At 47.4% G+C, this 23,827-nt stretch overlaps 1 protein-coding gene across 1 annotated transcript in view; it reads right to left on the bottom strand.

The window, feature by feature from the left end:
• Positions 1-241: 241 nt before the first annotated feature.
• The window catches only part of CTNNBL1 (catenin beta like 1), a 179,168-nt gene continuing 155,582 nt past the window's right edge, over positions 242-23,827 (bottom strand). Inside the window, exons 13-16 of the mRNA XM_028157740.2 lie at positions 23,076-23,156; positions 9,370-9,507; positions 9,057-9,129; positions 242-427 (exon numbers count right to left, since the gene is read on the bottom strand). Coding sequence (XP_028013541.2) covers positions 339-427; positions 9,057-9,129; positions 9,370-9,507; positions 23,076-23,156 — 381 coding nt within the window. The 3' untranslated portion in view covers positions 242-338. The remainder of the gene's footprint in view (positions 428-9,056; positions 9,130-9,369; positions 9,508-23,075; positions 23,157-23,827) is intronic.

Here is a 23,827-nt window from a genome sequence, read left to right as displayed (position 1 = left end):
TGATCTGAGCTCAGTGGCCTCCCTGGCAGAGTGAGGCCAACCACCGACCTCCTCCGCCGTGTCCGTGGCGGCCGCTGTGAGAGTGCGGGTGAACGTTAGAGGGTACTGCTTTGCTACAAAGAATGCCAGCGCATCGGGGTTTCGTACGTAGCAGAGCAGCTCCCTCGCTGCGATCTATTGAAAGTCAGCCCTCGACACAAGGGTTTGTAAAAAAAAAAAAAAAAGAATGCCAGCCCAGGAATAAAAAAACACTAGTTTAATTTGTCGGAAAGTCACACTGAGCCGAGTAAAAACTGGGAGGAAGGCCCGGAGAGTGTCCCTGCCGCCCGGGGCGGGCCCTAGAAGTTGTCCAGCAGGCCCAGGATGCGCTTCTGCTCGCTCTCCCGGAACTCCGGGCTCCGGCCGTCCCCGATGTTCTCCGCGTACTCTGGAGAGACAAGCACAGATGCAGGTTAGGGGTGAATTCGCGGCGTGGGGTCCATCCTGCTGGGTCACTCCACTCCTTTCCCTGAGTCCCAGCTCCCATGGAGGTGCATGCTGTTCTGATGCCTCCAACAGCCCCAAGGTGGCAGCTGTGCCCAATGCCTTGGTCTGGCATCCTCGGAGAAAAGGGCCAACTCACCTTTCCATGTTCCCATTGCTCTCCCACCACACCCTTCACTCCCAGTACACTCCCAGGGGTCAGGCCAGTGGTTCTCAGGGGGACCCTGACTGGTAGCCTCAGCATCACACAGGAACTTGTCAGAAATGCAATTTGGGGCCCAACCTAGACCTCCTTATTAGGAAACTCGGAGGATGGTCAGTAGTCTGTCTGAACGAGGCTTTGGGAAATGCTGGGGCAGCTCAAGTCTGAGGGCGGCTGTCAGAGGGAGGCCTCACAGAGGCGGGGAGAAGGCCCGAAGGCACTGTGTGTGGGGACATCTGGGAGCGAGTAGCCGAGGGACAGCCCGTGCAGGGGCTCTGACGGGGAGCATGCTTGGTCTGTCTGATGGGGGTGAGCGAGGAGGTCAGGGGAGGGGCCGGACACAGATCCTGTGGGGACTGTGGCCACTGTAAGGGCTTCTGGGTCACCCTCTCCTGTCCTCTCTCCCACTAGGCTGGCGCTTCCCGAAGCTGGGGGCTCTGCTCCCTTTTAGCTGAATTCCCAGCAGAGCCTGGCTGAGAGCCAACTATGGGCCTGGTGTGGTGAGGAAACGGAGCAGCTGATTAGGACTGCTTTCACAGCTGCCCCTGCTCTCCCTTCCAGCAGCCTGAGCTGGAACAATGGAGCCTGCTCTTTAAGAGGCTTTTGCATAATAAAACATCTGCAGATCCCAATCAGACAAAGACCTGGGAGAGCTGAGAGAGCAAGCACCCCTCCCCCTCCCCTGGGCAGGGGGAATAATCTTGCTCCTGCCACGTCTCCATCTTCCCTCCTTCCTCTTTATTACGTTGGACACATGCTGGAAAACGGGGTTGGGATTCAGGCATGTGCCAGCTGTGTGTCTCCCCCCGGAAATCATTCTCTTCTGTTGGGCCCATCCATCACCTCTAACAGCAAATGGTTGTGATGCCTTCTCTTCGGGCCCCTGAAGGAGGGCGGGTGATGGGGAACAGGAACTGGGCTGCGGGAGGAGGCTACGGGGCTGTGTGAGAGGTATCTCTTACTCACATGTGAGTGATCTGGCTGCTGCCCCAGGAGAAGGAGAAATGACCATTACAGCATTTAATGCCCCCAGAGGCATGATCTGGAAGCAAGAGGCTTAATGGACTGAGCTAACACTTTGCTCTCCTAATGTACTCGCAGACCCAGAGGGAGGGAAGCGGAGAAACAGTCTTATCCTTTGGGGCAGTGATTTTCCAAGTGAAGCCAGCTTCCCTGGAGGGGCCTAATCTCTTTCCAGGGGTGCACACAGTAGAGGCAGCCAAAGTGTGCAGCAACCCCTTTTGGAACCACCTCTGCTGAGCTGTGGGAAAGCACAAGCTGCTTCTGCACAGAGTACCTCCCCAACCCCCTGGAGGTAAGCCTCCCACAGCTCCACCTGCCCCGGGAGGGAGGAAACCACAGTCAGCAACCTGTCCTGTGGAAGGGGCTGTGGAGGGAGGCAGTGAGGTGAGGAAGGGGCTGTGGAGGGAGGCAGTGCGGTGAGGAAGGGGCTGTGGAGGGAGGCAGTGCGGTGAGGAAGGGGCTGTGGAGGGAGGCAGTGAGGTGAGGAAGGGGCTGTGGAGGGAGGCAGTGAGGTGAGGAAGGGGCTGTGGAGGGAGGCAGTGAGGTGAGGAAGGGGCTGTGGAGGGAGGCAGTGAGGTGAGGAAGGGGCTGTGGAGGGAGGCAGTGAGGTGAGGAAGGGGCTGTGGAGGGAGGCAGTGCGGTGAGGAAGGGGCTGTGGAGGGAGGCAGTGCGGTGAGGAAGGGGCTGTGGAGGGAGGCAGTGAGGTGAGGAAGGGGCTGTGGAGGGAGGCAGTGAGGTGAGGAAGGGGCTGTGGAGGGAGGCAGTGCGGTGAGGAAGGGGCTGTGGAGGGAGGCAGTGCGGTGAGGAAGGGGCTGTGGAGGGAGGCAGTGAACACTGGTCTGTGCCAGGCATTTGTAATTGCTATCTCAGTTAATCTTTGCAGTAATCCCACAAGACAAAAATGCCATCTCTGTTTACAGATGAGGAAACTGAGACTTACTGGAGCTAAAGCAATTTGCTCACGTCTAGAATGGTAGAGGAGCTGAAATGTAAACCCCAGAACGTGTGTGAGTAGTAAAGAGGCACGTGAAAGCCATCAGGGGTGGAACTGGTTCCCCCTCCACCCCCCCCTCCCCCCTGGCAGGGCTCTCAGAAATGTATGGCACCCCCTCCCCCCGTGTTTCTCCATGCCCCTGGCAGCTGGCATCAACTGTGCACCTCACCTGCTCCTCACCCTCCACTCCTTACCCCTCCTCAGTCTTTGTTTCCAGAGGAGAATACTATTTGGAGCAAATTTTGGTGGTACCAGCTACCTCTGGTTATTATAGCTGCTGCAGCAGTTTATAAATATTGAACAGATTCCTCCCAGAGGTCTTACAAAAGAGTTCTCTTTGGTGTGTGTATGTGAGTGTGAGTGTGAGTGTTGAAAAGAGGAAGAGAGAGCTCAAGAAAAAAAGAGATAGAAGGGAGAGCCACGGGGCGTGGGGGTGTGGGAAGAGTGAGAGAGGACTGGGGAGAGAAGGGAGAGAGAGGAAGAGGATGAGTCGAGGACACATCAACTTCCTCCTGTTTCCCCAGCATTTTCCGATAATAAAGGCTTTGATGGAGCTGAAAAGCAGGAAGCAGTGCTGAATGCATAAATATGAGAGCAAACTTTAGACAGCAGGTTTACTATTCAGACATGGAATATAAGCTGCTCTGTTTATGTTAAGAGGGAGATGGAGGGGCGCCACGGCTGGTGGGTGGGGAAGAACTGTCTTCCAGGGCACAGACTGGGACCTGCGGTCAGGAGCCTGGTTCAGATCCCTGTCCTTAAACTGAAATGCTCACCCTTTAAAAAAATGCAGGAGGAAAGACGGGGGTGCCAATATTTTCACAATGAAAGGCCTTGAAGACATAGGAATAATAACAAAATACAAACTGGGGCCGGAAAGTCCTTCAGGCCCAACAGATTCCTAAGGACGATGATGAACTGGGAAAGTCTAACGCACACCACGAACGCACCCCGCGTTACAGAGCGCATCTCAGGTCTGCTTATCACTGGACTACTCGGATGCTAACCACAGGAAAGGCACCTGATGTCGTCAAGCACTTACTACGCGCCAGCCATCACGCACGCACTTCACACACAGTGAGTACCTCATCTAAAGTCCCACAGCAACCTCTCGGGCAAGTACCCCCATCTTACAGGCGAGGGACCGTGGCTTAGAGAGGGTAACACACAGGCCAAGGCAGTCGTAATCTGCACAAATCACAAGCATATCAACATATGCCACCAAAAGATAAATTCTATCAGCTTCTGCAACTTTGAGATCACAGAGAAAAAGCTCAGGTTACCAACAGCCCCAAATCAATATGGAAATACTTGTTTATGAGCTTCTAAGAGATTTCAAGCCATAAAGAACACAAGCAAATCAAAGGGCCAGCAGCCAATTTCTGAAAGCGGTTTGAAGTCTTCGGCTCAGTCTTCTCGTCACCAGTGGAAGAGTCTGGAGCCAGTAATCCTCCAAGCTTTCCTCTGCACAACAGCCCAGCACCCACACATTCTTCCCACAACTTGCACCCGTGACTAAACACATTTAAGAGGTGGTAGGTAACTCTTGGCACAAGTATTTATACTAACAAGTATGCCCAGGTCACAGGCCCTGCTCCATGTCCAAGGAGAAGACCACTCAGCTTCCGCATCTGCTGTGAGCAGCCCCACCTGACTTAGTTCTCGGCTTCACCGAGACAGAGCGCACAGGGTGGCTGTGAGGGGCTGGGAGGAAGGACTAGGGAGTGAGTGTTTACCGGGCACAGATGAAAATGAGTCCTGGGGGTAGGTGGTGGTGATGGCTGCAATGGTTAAAATGGTAAGTCTTGTATATATTTTACCACAATTTAAAAAAGAAAAGGAGAGTGCCTCCTCTGTGTTGCACGCCAGCCCCTGTTCCTCTCCTGCGGAATTAACTGCCTCCTGATTCCACTCCACACAGCAGCACTGGCTTCATTCTGCTTCGTGTTGTGATGATTTCACTCTGATGGGACTGGGCCTCCTAAGTCTCATTCATGTGTTAGGTGCCCAGCTGGCAGCCTGGGATGCCAACTGGGTGCTCTGTGAAGGTAAACGCCCTTTTTGTTCTCAAAGGCTGGAGTTTACCAGCCAGTCAACAGAGTGTTCCTTCCTGCTGTACGGCTCTGCGTCTGGACCCCGTTCCAACGTGAAGAGTGACTTGGCTAATGTCCTGCCTCCTTTGGCCTCTGCAAGACTCGGTTTCCTTCTCTGCACATGGAGAGTGTAACCTGCTTCTTAGGGTTGTTGTGAGAACCAGAGAATGTGCCACATGAAAAGCCGGCACAGAGGGTGTGCTCGGGAGTGACCCCTCTACCGGCTGTGGTCTACGCCAGCCGCAGGCCAGGCACCAGGAGACAAAAGGCACCTCCTGTGGAGCCCTCAGTCTGATCCCCCTCCTCTAGCGAAGACACCCTCGTCCCTACACGGGCACCACAGGTGCTCAGGCCCAGAGTGGCTACCAGTCCCAGGGAGGCCGGGCTCAGGAAGCACCGAGTAAGCAAGCAATCTGCATAAAGAGGAACTTGACTGAGCCATCAATTATTCCCGGTTCCCTTAGCGCCCCCAACAGATTAGGACAGAGGGAATCTTGAGAAAGGGGACCCAAATACATATCACAGCAAAAGGCCCTGCTGGGCTTGCCTCATCAGCGTTTTCCTGAGACCTCAAGGGATACATCAGCTGTCATCCTGCCAGCAAAACTTAGGAAATATGTAGGCCATAAAATCAAAGAAAGAAGCTTGCATCTAATTAGTATGTTAAAAAAAAAAAAAAGCAGCAACCCAAACTGAAAAACAAAATTAAAATCAAAGAGGACAGACTGATGAGCTGGTTTTCTTTATGAGGCTTTGTGCTTTTTGATGGAATGAAGGGTGGAGGAAGGAGGGGGAGGGAGTGAAGGCTTTTTAAGAGGGGGTTTGAGCGCAGCCCTGCGCCAGCCCCAGGCAGCCTCCCCCCTTCTCCCACCTCACTGCCCAGGGTGCTGCTGCACAGAGGCTGCAAAGACCCACCACAAAGCACTGCACAAGGCCTTCCCTGAGCCGGGGGAGCCAGGGCAGGGGCATGCCAGCAGAAGGGAGGTGGCGAACCCTTGCCTTAACCTTCCATCTGGAGAGAACTTTTTCTTTAGTGGTCACTGTCCTGGGAGGGCCTCTTTGACTGGGCAATGGCATCCAGTTCCCTGGCTTTACATATCATCTCCACACTAATGACTTCAAATTGCCCAAACTAGCATCTGTCTTGAGCCCCAATGAGAATGTGTACTGTCTGCTGCAGTCACTACCTGTACCCCCCAAACCACGTGGACCCAACAGAACTCAAGAGCCTTGCCCAGCAACACTCCCAACCCCACCCAATGCTGCAGCCCTTGCTGGTATGGCTAGAGTCCTTACGAAGACCACTGATGTCCTGTCCTGCCTCGGGGAACCTTTCCCTCGGGATTCATGGCCTGGCCTGTGCCTCCATTACCGCCTCCTTCGCCCCCCCCCCCCCCCGCGCACACTGTTCAAGACTTCCACACAGCACGTATCACGTCACAATTAGAGAATCTTTCCCCACTAGACCGTGAATGCCTCAAGGATAGGGTTCTTGCTCATCCTTCTTTGTATCTCTAGGACTGGATATAGAGCCGGGCACCCAGCAATGATAGCTGAGCAGTTGTGGGAACGTGTATATCATTCAGCTTGAGTTATGGTTGGTCACTTCTACATCTAGGTCCCCCAGGAGACGAAGAACTCCGTGAGGGCAGGTGCTGAGCGATACCTTAGTACCAGTCCGTAGCACTGCTCGCCCTGAGAAGTCTCAGTCAACATTTGCCAATTTAAACTCACAAAAGGTAGGGTTTATTCAGTGATGTTTGAAATATTCGCTGGGTTCCCATTATGTGCCCGGCATTGCCCTGGGTGCTGAGGAGACATGAACAAGCCAACGCCCTGACGTCGTGTAGCGACATGATAAATGTAGGACACACAAAATGAGTAAACAAAGATATAAATAAAAACAATCACAACTGTGGTAAGGGCTAGGAAGGAAGCAAACTGGGTGCTATGATGGGAAACAGCATATGGAGAGAAGTGGATGGATTAAAGATTGAGTTTGGAGGCAGAACAGGCCGCTGACGGTGGGCTGGCTGTGAAGGGTGATGGAGAGAAAACTGAGGGTCTGGACAGAGGAGGGGAAAGAAGGTAACAGGAGAGAGGAACAGGAGTGGGGAAGGAACAAACACGGCTTCTGTGCAGGCCGCTCTCCTGGTCACTTGCCCAGACCCTCTGTCAACAAATATCTATTCAGCCTCCAGTACGTGCCGGCCCTTTAAAAGGCACTGGGGGAACAAACCATGACCGGAACGAGACAAAGGCTGGCTCAGAACTGAAAATTCTGGGTAACCTGAGGTATACTGTTATATGTGTTAGGATTTCAGAAAAAAACATCCACCCACTACGAGTCAGCACCCATTAAAGACCCATTCTTGCTCATATCATTGTTGTGATTACAGGGATGGAGGTGTAGGGAGAAAGTAGAGCTTCGAGTAATAAAAAGTTCTAATTGAACATGTGGGCGTAAAAAGTAAATGGCATTTAAAGGCTGGAGTTGCCAATCACTGCAGCTACACCCTAGGGAGGAGGCGGCATGCCTCTCTGAGCAGTTAATTCATGCGAATGTGACACTGAGAATGAGAAGGGGACACCCAGACAGCCTCCATGGAAGGCAAGATACTGGGCCAGGCTCATGAAGGGGTTCCGCCTTCCCTCTTTCTCTGCGGGAGAAAACAATAGACTCCCAATGCCTCATATTCTCCATCTGCAAAATGGGCACAATCCATTCACCATTCCCACCTGCGTGGGATGGCTGCACAGAGCATGTGATTTCCAATCCCCATGCCTCCACACACACTGTTCCTACCTTCCAGGACTTGCCCCAGCCTCTAAGACCCAGCTCCATGCTACTACTCTCACAAGCTTCCCATGGGATTTTAGCCATGCCTCACTTATAATAATGACGATGATAATTATCACAATATTTCATATTACTCGTTATAGCTAATGTTTACTGAGAACTTATTAAGGGTCAGACGTTCTCCATATATCATCTCACTTAGTCCTCTCATCCATTTTATGAGGTCACAGAGCAACTGGGTAAGTTGCTCGAGGCAACACAGTAAATAGCAGAGCCAGCATTCTGTTCTAGGAGCCAGATCCCATGGTTCTTAACTTCTCTTCACTTTTCATCTCCCACCTGTAATGGGAATTATAAGCCACTTACAGGCAAACCCTTTGAGTACAACTAGCCCAGTGGTCGGCAAACTGCGGCTCTCGAGCCACATGCGGCTCTTTGGCCTCTTGAGTGTGGCTCTTCCACAAAATATCTGTGCGATTGAAACATACAGTGCGATTGAAACTTCTGGCCCATGCGCAGAAGTCGGTTTTCGGCTCTCAAAAGAAATTTCAATCGTTGTACTGTTGATATCTGGCTCTGTTGACTAATGAGTTTGCCGACCACTGATCTAGCCTCATCCCTCATCTTAGAAATGGGCAGAACAAGGGCCAGAGAGAGAAAATGATTTGCCTGCTATTACTCAATCCGTCATGACTCTCTGAAGTCTGGTGTTATCAGTACTATAAAGTCCAATTCGGCCTCCACCGCCATGTGTATTAGTCTGTGCTAAGTGGCTGAGGGTGGGATACATCCCAGAGCTCAGTTCAGGCGGCCTGTCTTGTGACTGAGCCAGCTAAGTCAGGTCCAGCCAAAGATGCAACAGTGTTTGAGGGCCTCCCTGGGGTAGGTGGGGAAGAAGGAAAACTCGCCCGACTGAGCCCTTTCTGTGTGCCAGGCACTAGACTGGACGCTGTCGTGTAGTATCTTCTGAACCCTTGCAAACTTTATTCTGGACCACGCTCCCAGCTGGGGAAGGGCACAGCTCAGACTGGAAGGTAGGCGCACCACCTCAAACTCTCTTCCTTCTGTCCCGTCTAATTCCAAGCATTTCTTGTTACTTTCTTGGGTTATCCCCCTGCCCCAAGAAAGCAATTTCCTTCTACTACATGCAGTTAGGAACGAAATTTTTTCTTTCTTGTTTTATCTTTCTTACAAAACAAACAAGCAAACATTTCCAATCTCTAGTGCTTCTTGTTTGCTACGTGTTTTTTAAATTCTGGAACTGGAGGGTCAGAGGCAGAGAATAACTAGGTTAGTCCATGGTATTCTGACAACGCTGACCTGGACACACAGTGGACTGGACAACACACTAAGGTTGCAGGGCAGAGAATGTTGTGCACCCAATCCCAGGGATATTGACACAGACTCAGAAAGGAAGCACAGAATTCCCCGGAGCCCCAGACACAGCAATGGCCAACTCACCCTTGATGATGTGCCTGACAATTTTGATGGAGCTTCCTCTCATGTTTAAGATCTGATGAACCCTCTGCCGAATCTAGTAAGGAAGGGGAAGAGTGGGAGAGAAAGAAAAAGTATCGTTTGTCCTAGAAGACACCAGAATACACCATATTGAGAGTATTCACCTCACCCCCAACCCTGAAAAGAGTGAAGGCCCACACAGAGTGAAGGAATTCAAGGAGAGTGTGATCCCTTCTTTCTTGGAGAGTCTCTAGCTAGGCAGCTGCTGAGGAAGGAGGCAGCGATGGACAGGCCCACCCAGGGGAGCCCCTCCCACCTGGGGGACGTTGGCATTGCAGATCTCCGCCATGATGTAGCAGATGTGCTGGAGGACAAAGAGGCCTGCGTCCAAGCGCCGGAGGTAGAACTCATCTTCAGAGTCGTTGTCTATGATTTCCCCTCGCCGGACCATGTCCTGAAAATGAATGGACATTGGAAACTGAAGCTGGATGGTGAGCAGCGTGGGAGAGGATAGGGTTCTAGTCTACCCGTAATACACACAAGAATAGCAACTACAACAGCAACAAAAGAAAACCACTCCACCTTGATTTACCTCCTATTATTCTAACATCTTTCTTACGCTCATTGTTAATGGACTAGAGGCCCAGGGAGAAAGGATTAAAGCCCATTTTTTTTTCTATATGATGAGTCAAGGACAAAATGATATCATCTACATATTTAACCTAAAAAAAAAAAAGCTGACAGGGACACAAATCTAAGCTACTTCTCTGTTTCCACTCATTCTTTCCTCTTTGGTTCTGGCCTCCATAAATAACCCCTCTACTAGATATACGTAACGCTCTTTCTCTTCCAAATCTAGTTAAACATAGAGAGGTCCCTCTTCTCCACAACTCTGCCTTGGGACCCTGGTGAAACCAACGGCACAGGTACCCAACTTACGTATGGTATATGTGTTACTTTGGGCTGACATTTTGTCAGATGCAAATTCTGCCAACCTGTCCATTTCCAACACTCATCTAGGCCAGAGCCCTATAAGTGACGGGAGTCTCTTTCCTAAACCTTTGTTACCCCAGGCCTATTAGACTTGCTGTCCCCAAATTGATTCCTCTATAGATTAAAAAACAAAACAAAAAACAACTTCGAGAAATAATTCATATACCATACGATTCACCCACTGAAAGTGTACCATTTAATGGCTACGGGTATATTGAGAGTTGTACAACCATCATCACAGTCATCATCGGACATTTCATCACCCCTTCCTTCCCGTCAGAGCCCCTTATGTAGTGGAGTATGACCACCTCTGCCGAGAGAGCTCTTCTCCCCATCTCAGGGCCTTTACTGCCTTCCAGGGATTCTCAAGCTAGCACTGTTTTTAAACAACCTCTTCCTCAAAGCCTTTCCTGATTATTTAGGGCTAACAACTCCTCCTCCTGTAATTCCTGAGAGCACCCTCGACAAGCTACTTCACGACCTGACCTTCTTGCGCATCATATTCATACTGGTTTCAGCATCACCAACTCCCCGCTTCTATAACTCCCTTTTGTAAAGTAGACTGTGAGCTCTGTGAAAGGAGGGACTGGATTTTGTCTTTGTATCCCAGCTCAGTAAACACCCACGCTGTGAATGAAAGGAAAGACATCCCCGGCTGGGCTGTCAGCTTTCAGAAGGAAGAGCTGGGTGAGGGACTCCTGCACGACTCGCAGACTGTCCCAAGACGACAGGTGCTTAATTCGAGCTCCTGATGACATCTCTCCATTTCTTAATTCTGTCAGGAGTTTTATGGCCATGGTTCCCTTTGACAATTCAGGCTCCTGTCACTGACAGAAGCCCTTGGGACTCTGCTTTCCACTCTCCCAAACTCGAAGGACTTACCGCGGTGATCATCAATCTCCACCAAGAATCCTTCTAGACTATTTAGACGCAGACAATGCACTTTCTTATTTGCCCAGGGGGCCAGCCTGTAGCAACACAAGGCTACTTTTCATCCTGCTCCTAAAGGCCTCTGTCTACGAGGCAAAGGAGGGCTGAGGACTGGCCAGGCTCTGCACCTGCCAGGTCACCACCATGAATTCCGAGCTTCGTTTAGGAGCAAATTCCTTGGTCGTCTGGTAACAGTGTTAATGTCCACGGAGTGGTCATGACTGCGTCCATGAGCTAGCACTGGGCCAGTGTCCAAGGAGTTTAAAAATAGGAGAGCCTCTTTAGTTTCTCACTTACTCATAATCATAATGTCCTGCTCAAGAACTCCTATGTGGCCAGCGGCTGGGGGCACAGGAAGGAAAATTACTCCTGACTTCCACTCATGCAAAAAGCATTTGGTGCTAACAATTTACGTTTCTATAATGCTGTAGAGTTTAAGTGTTATATACATGGTCCTTACTACCAAATTTAAAGAGAGCAGGGAAGGGATTAATCCCATTATACAAATCAGAAGACACACAGAGGGCAAGTTGCTCGTAAGTACATAATTAATGACCAGATACCAGAATATGAACTCCCTGGTTCATCTCTGAGGGAGACATGGATAACATGAAGCAAGTGTTCAGATCCTGGTCTTGCTTAGTGACTGGTGGGCAAGGACACCTTTCTAAGCATTGAGATAAGGCAGAACAAGAAGAAAAATGGAGGTAAGGAGATGTCCTGGTCTTAATCACCAAGGAGCTGAATGTCTGTCTGGGGCGGGACATAGGAAATGACCAAAAAGTAAAGGGATACATACAGTGCACCCACAAGTTACAAATAATTGTAAGTGGTGGGTGCTGATCAGGGCTGGTTAAAAGGTCAAGGCATCTGGGAAGAAGTAACTTGTGGGTAAGGTTTCAAGGCTCCTGAAGGGCAGACAGCCAAATGAATGCCTTAAGAATGAAGGCCTCCCTGAGGCCTTGTGCCAAATGCCTTTTGCTGTTCATAATTTCTGCTCACTAGTCCCCCGCCCACACACACACACACACACACACACACACACAGGCCTGCCCTCCGCTTTCTGGACTCCCCGCCTTTGTTTGTAATGTTGGTATTCTCCCCCCAATTTCTATCATAATAGAAAGCCTAAAATGTGATCTTCCTTACAAAACTTTTCCTAAGATCTTTGAAATATTTTCAAAGAGTTTCAACTGAATGTGATTTCCAATCCTTAAAACTCCCAAGCCTCGGATTGGTACCTCTGTTATGGTACCTCCCAGGGCCTGCTTTGTGACAGCTGTTCACATGTGTGCCTCTTTCCTGTGCTGGCTCCTTGGAACACGAGTTGTGTTTCCCTCACACCTGTGCTCTAGAAAGCACCTTGCATGGCACTTTTTACACAGGGGCCTCTTGGAAAGACTCTGCTAAGCAGGGCTGACAGCAGAAGCTCAGCGCTATTTAATGAGCTGTGCTGCTGACTCGTGTGGATGGGAGAAGGGGAAGCGTCAGGAAACTGTGAGGGACATGGCTTTGAGAGCTCGCTGGTGGGTGGATGAAATGCTGGCCAGAGAAGTGAGACATGACGGGAGCAGACTACACTGTGTAGGAGAAATGTCATGAACAAGAACATGCAAACACCTGTATGATGGACACATGGTGTAAAGCATTGAGAGGCAGGCAGGGGCCACAATAGCAATCTATGTGAGAAGTAGATCAGATGGGGAAAAGGAGAGGAGAGGGGAGGGGAGGAGAATAAAGGGGAGAGAAGAGAAGGGGAGAGGAAGGAAGTGGAAGGGAGAAGAGATGAATTCCTTAGAGGTGTGCAAACATGGGAACTTGGAGTGGAACACATTCATTCACCTACCTAGAGAAAGATATCCTGAACACCTAACTATGGCCCAGGTATTATTTTCCATTGCTTACTGCACACTGGGCATTGTATGAGGCAGCCTGAATAATAACCATTGCTCCCACTGCCTATCTACCAGGAGGAGCAGCTCGTGTTTACTGGGGGCTTATCAAGTGTCAGGCTAGTGCTCAGTGCTTCTCATATATTTACTCCTTTTCTTCTCACAAGTATTGGGAGGTAAGGATTATTATCCTCATTTTAGGTGAGGAAACTGACTCAAGCAGACCAACCCCCTCAAGGCTAATGGGTGGTGGACCTGGGATTCCAACCTGAGTCTGTGCTCTTTTCACACTACCATGTTTGTGCAGGTACAGACTTTAGAGCTGTCTAGAGAACAAAGGAAGATGCTAAATAAGAGTGGTAGGAAGGCTTAAGAATGAAGCTTAGTGAAATTAAGTTTTTCCAATTAGGTCAGAAATGCCCCTGATGAGTTTTCCTTTTTCACACTCTTCCCCACAATCTGATCTCCTTTTAACCAGGTGGGTACATACTGTACTTTCCTGTTTCTCTAAATACTGTCACCTAGACAGGATGGGCTCAAGAGAGCAATGCCAAACCCCATTTTTCCTTTCTTCAGAACTTCAACTCTGACAACGTTCAAGTCGACATTCTACTTTTAGACACAGGGCCACATGATTTGAAAGTGAAATTTTAAAATGTAGATCTGAGATACAACTATAGCTCATCCCAAGAAAGGCATCACTGCTGCGCTGAACACGCACAAGATGAAACAGAGATTGGTTTCTAAGACGAAGTTTCTGCCCTGACAGTTTTAGAAGCATCACAGAAACCAACAGACAGAGAAGGTGGCTGCTGTCAGGATAGCACCTTATCTAGCCTGTTACAACTCCGTGCTATGGAATATTTACTGTTTGGTGGAAGTGTGCACTCTGTGTTTAAAGGGAAATAGCCAAAGAAGCAGGATTATTATGTGTCATTCTGGTGGAAAATAAGAAAGTTTGGGTACAGCCTTTTTTTCTTTTTCTTTTTTTAGATTTTAACTAACTTTTAGAGAGAGAGGAAGGGAGAGGGAGAGAGAGAAACATCGATGTGAGAAACATCCATTGGCTGCCTCTTGCATGGCCCCTACCTGGGATAGAGCCTGAAACCTGGGAACCTGCCCTGACTGGGACTCAAACCAGCAACCTTTAAGTGCGTGGGATGACACCCAACCAACTGAGCCACACCAGTCAGGGCTCGGTACAGTTCTTTTAGGAACATCTTCTCAAGTTCTGGTCGTTTTAAAAAGGAGTGGGATGGCATGTCACCTTTATTATCCACTCCTGTCTTATTATGTGTGGATAGGGACAACTTATAACTTGATTAATAAATTTTTGGCCCCTTTTCTGGGTTTCTAATACACTAGATAACAAATTGATCTTGGGATAAGGACTTGACATGGCTCGCTGGATCTCTGGGTATGAGAAAGTGGAACTGGACACCTGAAAAAACTCCTCAGGATATTGGAGACTCCAAAATGGCTGTCAGTACAGATCAAATCATGACCATCTAGCTAGGACTGTCTTTGGAGAAATAGTATTAAAGTAATATAAAAGTTCTAGGAACTAAAAAATAAATCATCACAAACTTCTACACCCCATTACTTCCCTTATGAAAGGTTCCAGAAGAACTAAAGGACTCTGCTCCAGAACACTCTGGTGGTTATGCACTAGTAATGTACAAGTGGACTTGCTTCACTGGTGGCAGGGAGGAACTCCCCCATAGTGCCGGAATTATTGGGATAAACCTCATAAATGATTCAACCTGTTTCTGCTCAATTGGCTGAAGCAGTGACAGGCAGCCCGGACCCATTGGTTGCCCGGTTCCATGTCCACTGAATATAAAACGGAAACAGTGGCAACTATCCAAGTGGAAGGCTTTGCTGGTTACAGATTACTCCAATAATGTAATTTGAACTGAATGCGTAGAAAATTATCAATTTGTCCTGCAGACTCTTCTAAACAGGAGTATTTTTCTGTGTTGAATATAGCTAGTTATGCCAGACTCTACATAGTTAAATATTTTTGATTATGAGGCTAGTCATAGAGAAAACAAAAATTAGGGTTAAAAATAGGAGTTAAAGAATAATGTAGAAAACCCAGGACCCTCTATCTTTCTTAATACCCACAGGTAGAATGGAGCATCAAGCAAATGGGATCAGAACCCAGCTCTAATGCTAACTTACTAGTGTCCAAGGTAAAGTCATTCAACTTTTCTTGGCCTCAGCTTCTTTGTTTGGAAATAAGAAGCCTGATCTGGATCAGGACAGAGAAATAGGGTTCACTCTGAAGGTCAACTCTAATCTACTGTAATGGTTGTAGAGTACTACACTGGAAAAGGGCGGTAAAGCTGAGCTGGAGTTCAATGGGGAGGAGCGATGAAATCGATTAGCAATGTCTGCACTGACCGCAGGATGGGAAGTGGTAGTGAGCTTCACATTTGTCTTCCCTAATCTGGTGCTCTTGAAAGTTCCTTTAGCTTTGATAACCTGTGACAAATCCAGGACTGAAGCACTTCCATAACCAAATGAAATGGATTTCTGCCTATATACATGTATATGGATAGACTGAAGCTGTTGACTGACAGGGCTCCCAGATCTTTAGAAGTACAGCTATGAGAAATGCCTCCAGTAGGAGACAAGAACTGTCACCTCAATAGGACATGATGGTCAGCACAATTAGATCATCTTTTTGTCAATAAATTAAACTTCCCTGCAAGAAAGAGTCAACATCTGGATCTGCTGTTACATCACACAGGCAATTTAAAAACAATGTGGGCATGTAAATCAGGTGCTCTTAAAATGCAAATATGATTAATGGAGAGTAAAGAGAAATTCCAAAATTCCAGTACCTCCTAAAGTATTGTAAACATGTCTTACTTTAAAATTTCAGAGTGAAAATTTATATATACGCTGAATTGTATATGAAATAATACAGAAGAGTTAAGATTTAAAGGGACTCTTCCACAAATTAATTCACTCAACTCTCACCTTTGAGAAGAGTGAAGGTGACTGTCTTTGTGAAGCAATGACAACTCAACATGCACGTACAGCATTCTCTACTTTCCCAAGCAGCGTATCTGCATTAACCTTACTTGCCGTGTATGCCCTGTGTTGGGTATGTACAGCAAATATCATTTTCAGATTTCACAGACGGAAAAATTGAGACAGGTGTTAAATGACTGTCACTGAGTTTTGGTTAGAGATTTGAGTGGAACACGATTTCTAGTCCAAGACCTTTTTCTATTAGTCCTTTCACTCTGGCAAGAGATGGGCAGCAAAAATGGAACAATACCAATAGCAAAATTTCCTGTATCTTTACTGTGTGCCCGGCACTGTGCTAAGCACTTCCGTGGACCTTTCATTTTTCCTTAAACCCTAAAAGGTAAGAACTATGACTATTTCTACTTTTCAAACGGGAAACTGAGGCTTTATTAAAGACAGGAAATTTCACAAAGCTCATGGTTTGAGTAAGTGTTGGGAGATGAGATAAAAACCCACACAACTTTGGCTCTAAACTTGTGATCCTATCCACAGTTCAAAGAAGGAAAAAGCCTTTGTTTTATAGACCTTCTTCAGTATTATCTTACCAGCAAAAGGATGGGATTTTTTTCTTTATGCCACATCTGGGGACTACTCAAATGAACAGCATTAAATGTAAGGTCATCTACCTTCTTAGCCTGTATTTTCCTTATTAAAGCTAAGAAACTTTTTAAAAAAGGGAGGGGAGAGGGGAATCTGTAACTAGACCAGCAAATTGCACGTGCAATTTGGAAGAGTTTAAAAAAAAAAAAGAGATACTCTGAAAGGTTTTGTTTTGTTCATTCCATAAGAGAGGAGTAGAATAAAAACTTAGATGGTAATTCAGTGAATGGCACATTAAGTAGAACAGATTGCAATTCGCAGTAGCATAAGCCTGTTTGGGGGCTGCTAAAACAAACAGATTCATCTCCAAAGATACACAAGGAGGTGGTATGTGTGGCATCAAGGTGCCATTACTACAGGGTTGTGTGTGCTTTCCCCTCCCCCAGCTACATCCTCACTTTAAATGTTAATCTGTCTTCCAGAGCAGTATCAAATCCCCACCTTTCCACGGCTTCTTTCTCTCAGCAGGCAAGTCACAGGCCTCCGAATGAGCATGTGGATGCCATTTCTAATCTGCCCTGTCAGGCAGCAGAGCTGCCCCTGGCTGATGGAAGGAGACAGTCATAAAAGCAGCTGCTATGAAGCCAATAGGAATCCCTCTCACCTTAATAAGAGGGGACATGACTCAGAGCCCCAACAGGGGTCACAGTTACTGTCTGCAGTCATGAGCAAGAATTGCCCCACCATTTAGAAAAGGCCAATTTCTTTTTTTCTTCCAAATCAAGAGAAAATTTAAACCATGGAAGAGACATGTAAGTAGAGATGAGGGAGGCACAAACACCAGCAAAACAAAATCTCCCTCCAAGAGCTTCTAAAATAGGGCAGACTGTTAGAGAGAATGATCCTAGAGACTGCAGGTCATTTTCCACCGGGGCAATCAAGGCTGGAGAAAGAGTAAAAGGGATTTATTTATTGACTATTTTTGGAGAACACCGAGCTAACTGACAGCAGCTCTCACAAGAATCTGAGGATCTCAGGCCAGAGCTTTGTCGCCAAAGGAGAGACTGACTACATGTTAGGCTGGCCTCAACACATGACCATGCGCCGGGTTTTTACAAACACCTGCATTAATCTTCAAAATAACACTCTCAAATAAAGTTATCATGAAAACTAGAGCACACACAGGATGATACATTTCCAAAAAGAATAGAGTTCTTGTGTGGCAGAGCTGGGATTTAACCCAGGGCTCATGTCCCTTTCATGTTATCATAATGCCTCCATCACAGGTGTGTCTTTAATTTCTAAGTTTACTAAAAAGCAACTGAAGAAACAACTACCCAGACTTCTCATAATATAAACCAGCCTTGAAAGAACCAGGCCTTCCATGAGTCTGTAGGGGAGAGACTAGGAACCCCACTGAAGAGGACAGAAAGGATGAAAACAGCAAAACAGTGCTGAGACCACAGTACAAGGTAAGTGGCAAAGGCGTCCAACCTCCCATCTATAGAAAGGATGACTGTGACTGAGAAGGGGAGAGGTAGGGGCAGGGAGGCAGGAGAGAGAGGGCAAATGGCCCTGTGGCAGAATCTGTGGGTGTCTGGAGAGGGAAGCAGGAGAGGACAAGCACCATGTCACCCCTCCCGCACCGTCCCTGGCCTCTTCTAGCTGTAAGCTGTGTTCTGGCAAATTCACGGCCTGAGAAGTCTGGGAACCACTGGTTTAAAGAACAGCTGAGAGGAACTCTCAGCAGGATTCTCTTTTTGTAAGCTTGCCCCAGAGCTTCCAGAGTGGTTAGCAGAAGAATCAATGGCAGCCTCACACTTCCATTGTGGGCATACTCACCACCTAGTGCTTCAGGATCACCTACCCCACACTTTCATTCCTGCGCGTTCCCTGTTTTTTATACAAATGTCTGAGTTTCAAATGCTAAGGAAATAGTCAAAGTCTGTTTTAGACATTAAGTCCTGTGGATACTCTTTCATTACATGGAATCCATCTTTCTCTTTCCAGGATGAAGCCTGGAATAATTTAACTGTGGCAAAATTAGCATGCAATTTGTAAGTCATTATGGTGCAAAGTATGTGGTAAGAACACTTTATTGAATAAACCTGCTGAGAATAATTTTCCCAGGAACTAAAAAAGGGAAAACCCTCTCTCCAAGGCTCTGCTCCCTCTTTTAAAATGCCTGCCTATATAATTATGTCTTTCTCCTGACAACCAGAAGCCAGGCACCTCTGAACATTTAACCAACAGAAGCCAGAAGGAACCAAGGAGTCAGGATATCGTCCTTGGTATTTCCTGTTGTATGGGGATTCCGGTGAAATCTGCTGAGCCAAGTATCCTAGATATTTACAGATCACAGAGAACTGCTGCTCACTCATGCCTTTTAAAAGTTCAAGTCACCAATTAAAAAAAAATTCTTAAAAAAATAAAAAGCCCTGGCCAGTGTGGCTCAGGTGGTTGGGCATAATTCCATGCGCCAAAAGGTTGCCGGCTCAATTCCCAGCCAGGGCACGTGCTTGGGGTTACGGCTCGATCCCATTAGGGGATGTGCAGGAGGCAGGTGATGTTTCTCTCTCTCCATCTTCCTTCCTCCCTCTAAAACTGAATTTAAAAAAATCTTTAAGAGTCTCATGCTCTACCGACTGAGCTAGCCGGGCACTTCTTAAAAAAAATCTTTAAAAGTCAGGTCAAATATTGTTAACCAGGAACCCCAAGAGTATGTCTGTTAGGGGCAGAAAAATAATATTGGGGACTAGCTATTAATTATAAGAATTATTAATCATACTCTCTTAACCGTGATTGTTTTGTTGGAATTAAAGAAAGCATATTTTAACCTGGCTGGGAGTTGTAAGCCCGGGACCTGGGGACAGGGGTGCTACTTTCTTATGGAGATCATGGAAAACCTTTCTGAGGAGGTGACAGTTAGGTTGAGACTTGATGGCTGGAGGAAGCACCAGCAGGAGCAGAGCCAGGGCAGAAGGGAGAGCAAATGCAAAGGCTATAAGGCAGGAATGCAGTGCACGGTGGCAGGAGAAGGAAGAAGTAGGGAGAGCTCAGATCAAGCAAAATCTCGCAGTACTTGGGAAGAAAATGTGTGTGTATGTGGAGGGGTGGTGGTGCAAATGGTCCGTATCAAGAAAATGAAAGGTTCTCTGGCCACCCCTCCATGCCAGGCCCTTTCACGTGTGTGATATCTATGCCACTAATCCCTACATATGTAATTCCTTAAAGCACACAGTTGGGACATATGCCTTAAAATTAAAACACCAGTAAGGAAGAAAAGAAGGCTGGGGCAGTTAGGCTATTTGTCCACAGCCGGAGAACCAGACTAAGCCTGGCTCCAAAGGCTAGCCAAACTCTCCTCCGACACCTTCTGCTCCTGGAACTTAACTTAGCTCTTGCCCCCAAACTTAACTTGCCTTCCCAGTGCCCCTCCTTGGCTCCTGTTTTCTCTAGATTGGAAATGCCCTAATGTCTCTACCTTTTAAGGTTCAGCTCGAATCTCGCCTCCTCCACAAACTGCTAAGGGTGACTCTACGTGCAGGTGACTTCTCCCAGCTCCCTGGATACCTCTAGCCCTCAGCACCACTCCTGGGGTCCATGCTTTTATTGGCACTTTCACCTTCCTCCCCCCACCAGTGCCAAGCCCAGGGCCTGGCACAAAGCAGTTGCTTAAGAAACATCTGCCGAATGACTGGATTCTCTCCAGTGAATCTTGGTCAACAGCAAACCATGAACACTTGCCCTGTACCCATGGAAGTCTGAAGTTTACAGGGAACAGGATGGCTCTGAGACACTAAAAATGTCAATACCCGATTCCCATTATCTAAGATTTGTTGTTGTTGTTGACTTGGCAAAATATGTGAGATATTTATTACTGATCTGTCAATGTCATCAAATGCCTGAGAAATAAGCATTCAATATAAGTCAACAAATATTTGCCCAGTTCCCAATGGGTGTAAGACACCCAAGTTTAATGGAGGTGGGATGGAGTGAGGCGATCCATCGTTTATGACTTAACTGAGAAGAGTGCATGAAGGAGAGGTGAAAATGAGGTCGTTTGTTCTAAGTCACTTTACACCGTGAGGCGGCTTCATCTGCCAGGATGGAGCCCGAGTGCTGGCAGAAAGCACTGCTCACAAATGCATCCCTCGCCCCCACCCGCCCGTCTCTCTGAGCAACACGGAGGTTGCTGAGTGCTAATGGCCTTGGAATGTTTGCCTTGCCCAGCAAAACGGCCTTGGCATCCAGGAGACAGATGTTTGTCAGGGAATGGCAGGGGCCTGGTGCCTGTGGCACACACACGCTCCATGAGCGCTGGGGAGAGTGGCTGCAGAGATTACTCTCTGTCAGTGCGCATCAATTTCACACCCTCTTCAATGCTGATAATAGATAATCTTGTGGGAAGCAGGCCAAGTTTCCTAACAGCTACAGGCAAGCTGCAACCTGACGGCCAAAAGCTTACCTGGTCCCCTCAAAAAAAAAAAAAAAGAAAAAAAGCAAAAGCCTATTTTGGTTTCCTTTCAAACGAAGCATCTGATGGTACCAGCACTCTGGTCTGCTAGAGCGACTCCTCTGGGAACCTGGCAAGGAGGATGCTCTTAGGAAAGGACTGCCTGGCTTACTTAAAGTTACACAAGAATTCTAAAGGAAGCTGGGAAAATCTAGCAACAGCAGCAGCTCTCAGTTACTGAGCAAGGTACTTTATATACCATACTTAGTCTTCATAACAATACTGAAAGGGAGATGTTATTTCCATTTTACAGATGAGAAAACCAAAGCTCAGAGAGGTCAACACATTTGTCCAGGGTCTCAGAGCTAGAAAGTGGCAGAGCAGAAATTCACATCTACTCGGCTGCTGCTCCTCTCCGTAGAAGGCTGCTTAGTCACCAATCAACAGCTCTTAGTGCTCTTGATCCATTCCATTTTTAAAAAATAGCAGTTACCAAAGGATGTTCACCTGAACCTGAGGGAAAACATTAAGCTGGAGGGATCTTAGAAATTGCCTTTGCTGATACCGTGTTATGGTAAGAAACCGGGGCTACATGAGGCTCGGTGACAAGGCATGGCTAGGCAGTGGTTTAGAGGTGGTGGTACCTGTACTAAACGTCTAGGTCTCCTGGCTCCCAGGTGCTCCTCTGCCACCCCTGAAAAATCTCCGTCAGCAGATAACATGGGGGAGTCCCCCAGACCTGTTGTTCCAGCTATTTCCTTACAAAAGTCTAGGGAAATTTCAATTCGTTTCTAATTATCATTCAGACAAAGAGAAAGAATGTATTACTCCATCACTTTAATGATCACTAAGTGTCCATCATGTACAAGTTACTGCAAAGGGAATAAATGATGGAAAAGGAGAGCTTAATCAAAGAACAAAGAGGGGGTGGGCGTGTGGAATGAAAGGACTATGTGTGGGACATGCTAGAGCCTGAAGTCCAGCCTCAGAATTTAGAGCCTTTGCCTTTTCTCTTGTAGTAGCATCACTGCATAAAAGAATAAAGTCCCAGCCAATCAATCCAAAGTCTGAGGACTCACTAGGCCTAGGGAGCATGGGGAAATCTCAGTTGCCTGTCTACTGGTATTCATACATGAAGGTGTCTTTCGCGAAAGGAGAGGCAAAGAGAAAAGGGCACAGACAGTCTTTGCCAGCCCTGGTCTCTCACCCTGGCCCGCAGCCCAGCTGAACTGCCCAGCATAGACGGAGGCGGGCGCTGAAACGGCTCCTCCACCAGGGAGGTTCAAACGCCAAGTGGATCTTTAAGGCGAGAAGTAAAAAGAGAATGGAGCGATACAGCAAATCAAGATCACAAGGAAGATGAGGTCTATTTCAGACTTTGAAAAAAAGCAAGAAAAGGATCATTATGCAATGTGACCAAAGACTAAGGAATGTGAATATTAAATATGAATCGAACATTAAAAATATTCAAAATATGAATCGAACATTAAAACAGATATGAAAACCTGCCCTCATTAAGGAGCCAGATGAGAAAGCTACAGAGGCCAGAGATAGCAGAGAACAAAATGGAAGCAGGTAAGTAACACAGGAGGTAGGATAACACCATAGTAAGCAAAGCCCCACAGGGAAAAAGACTAGCAGGTTTCATTTCCCTCAGCAACCATTAGCGTAAGAAAATTAGGGTCAGTTGTGTAGAACCGGTGTGGGTTTTGCTGAAACACACCTGAGCTTCCCTTTTCGAGTCTCCAGCTTTTCATCTCTGGATCCAACAACCTCGCAGTCTCCTTTCAGCTCTTACAACCTGTGATCACCCTTCCTTCAATGCTTCCCTGTGACCACAGACACCAGAGGGTGTGTGCATCAGCACGCGCTGCCAAAGTGGTGCAAGTCCCAGCAGTGTACTTGGGTTGACTTTCTAAGAGAAGCTCTTGTCAAGGGTATTAGAACGATCCCCCAGACTCGGGCCAGACCTGGCTCAATCCCACACAGCCTTCCTCCTGCAGGACTTTCACTCCTTTCAGAGGAGCTCCACTCTTGCAAGATGTTAGATGACATAGGAAGGCAGACGGCACCTTAGCCCTTCCTGTCCTGCGGGTAAATATAAGGTGCGCAGGGGACCCAAACGGAGTGCAAGCCAGCAGCTGGCGAAAGACAGGCAGGGATACGTACATGCTTTTCCCCTTCAATCTTCTTGTCGGCCACCTGCATTGCATCCAGATATTTAAAATGCAACTCCATCAGTCTGTCAACCTGAAAGAGAGATATTCCACAGGCATGAGTGAGAAGGAAAGAGAATGCCAAGGCAAAAGGAAGGGGGAGCTCTGATTCATCTCTGTCACTCCTTATAAAGGGAGATCCCCTCTACCACTCCTACATGGGAGATCAGCTTTGCTTATGGACACATCAGGAATGGATTAAAGAGCTGCACCGAACAAAGCAACACAGTCCCATTCCTCAAAGAACGCGATGCATCCCCAGCCTTTCGAGGACTCCAATGAATTCAAGTTGTTAAAAACAAACAAATAAATAAAACTTCAAACCCCTTCGTGCAAAGGGAAGGAGCTTGAAGTTACATACTTGATATTCACTTAGAACTTTACAGAAAAATTTTTTCCCCGAACTGAAACCTTTCATGTTCAGATTCTGCCCCAGAGCTGATCTTTTTTTAAAAAGGTCTGAGTAAAATTTCTTTTAGTTGCTTTTGAGTCAGAAAAGAGTGCAAGAAAAACTCCTTCAGCAACTTAAAAAGAGCCTGATTTTTGCTCAGTTTAAACTTAACAAAAGTCATGCTTCAAACATGGCCTGAGGAACACTCAGTAGGTCTGAAAAAGTTTCCTTTTTCCCTAAGACTTCTGAAAGATTGAAGGAATACCATGAAGCCAGCCTAGATTTCTAACCCATCTTTTCACTAGGTTGGCAAC

The sequence above is a fragment of the Eptesicus fuscus genome, chromosome 12, assembly GCF_027574615.1.
Source record: "Eptesicus fuscus isolate TK198812 chromosome 12, DD_ASM_mEF_20220401, whole genome shotgun sequence".
NCBI lineage: Eukaryota > Metazoa > Chordata > Mammalia > Chiroptera > Vespertilionidae > Eptesicus > Eptesicus fuscus.
Note: the sequence above shows the minus strand (reverse complement) of the source record. Positions and strands in the feature narration are given on the sequence as shown.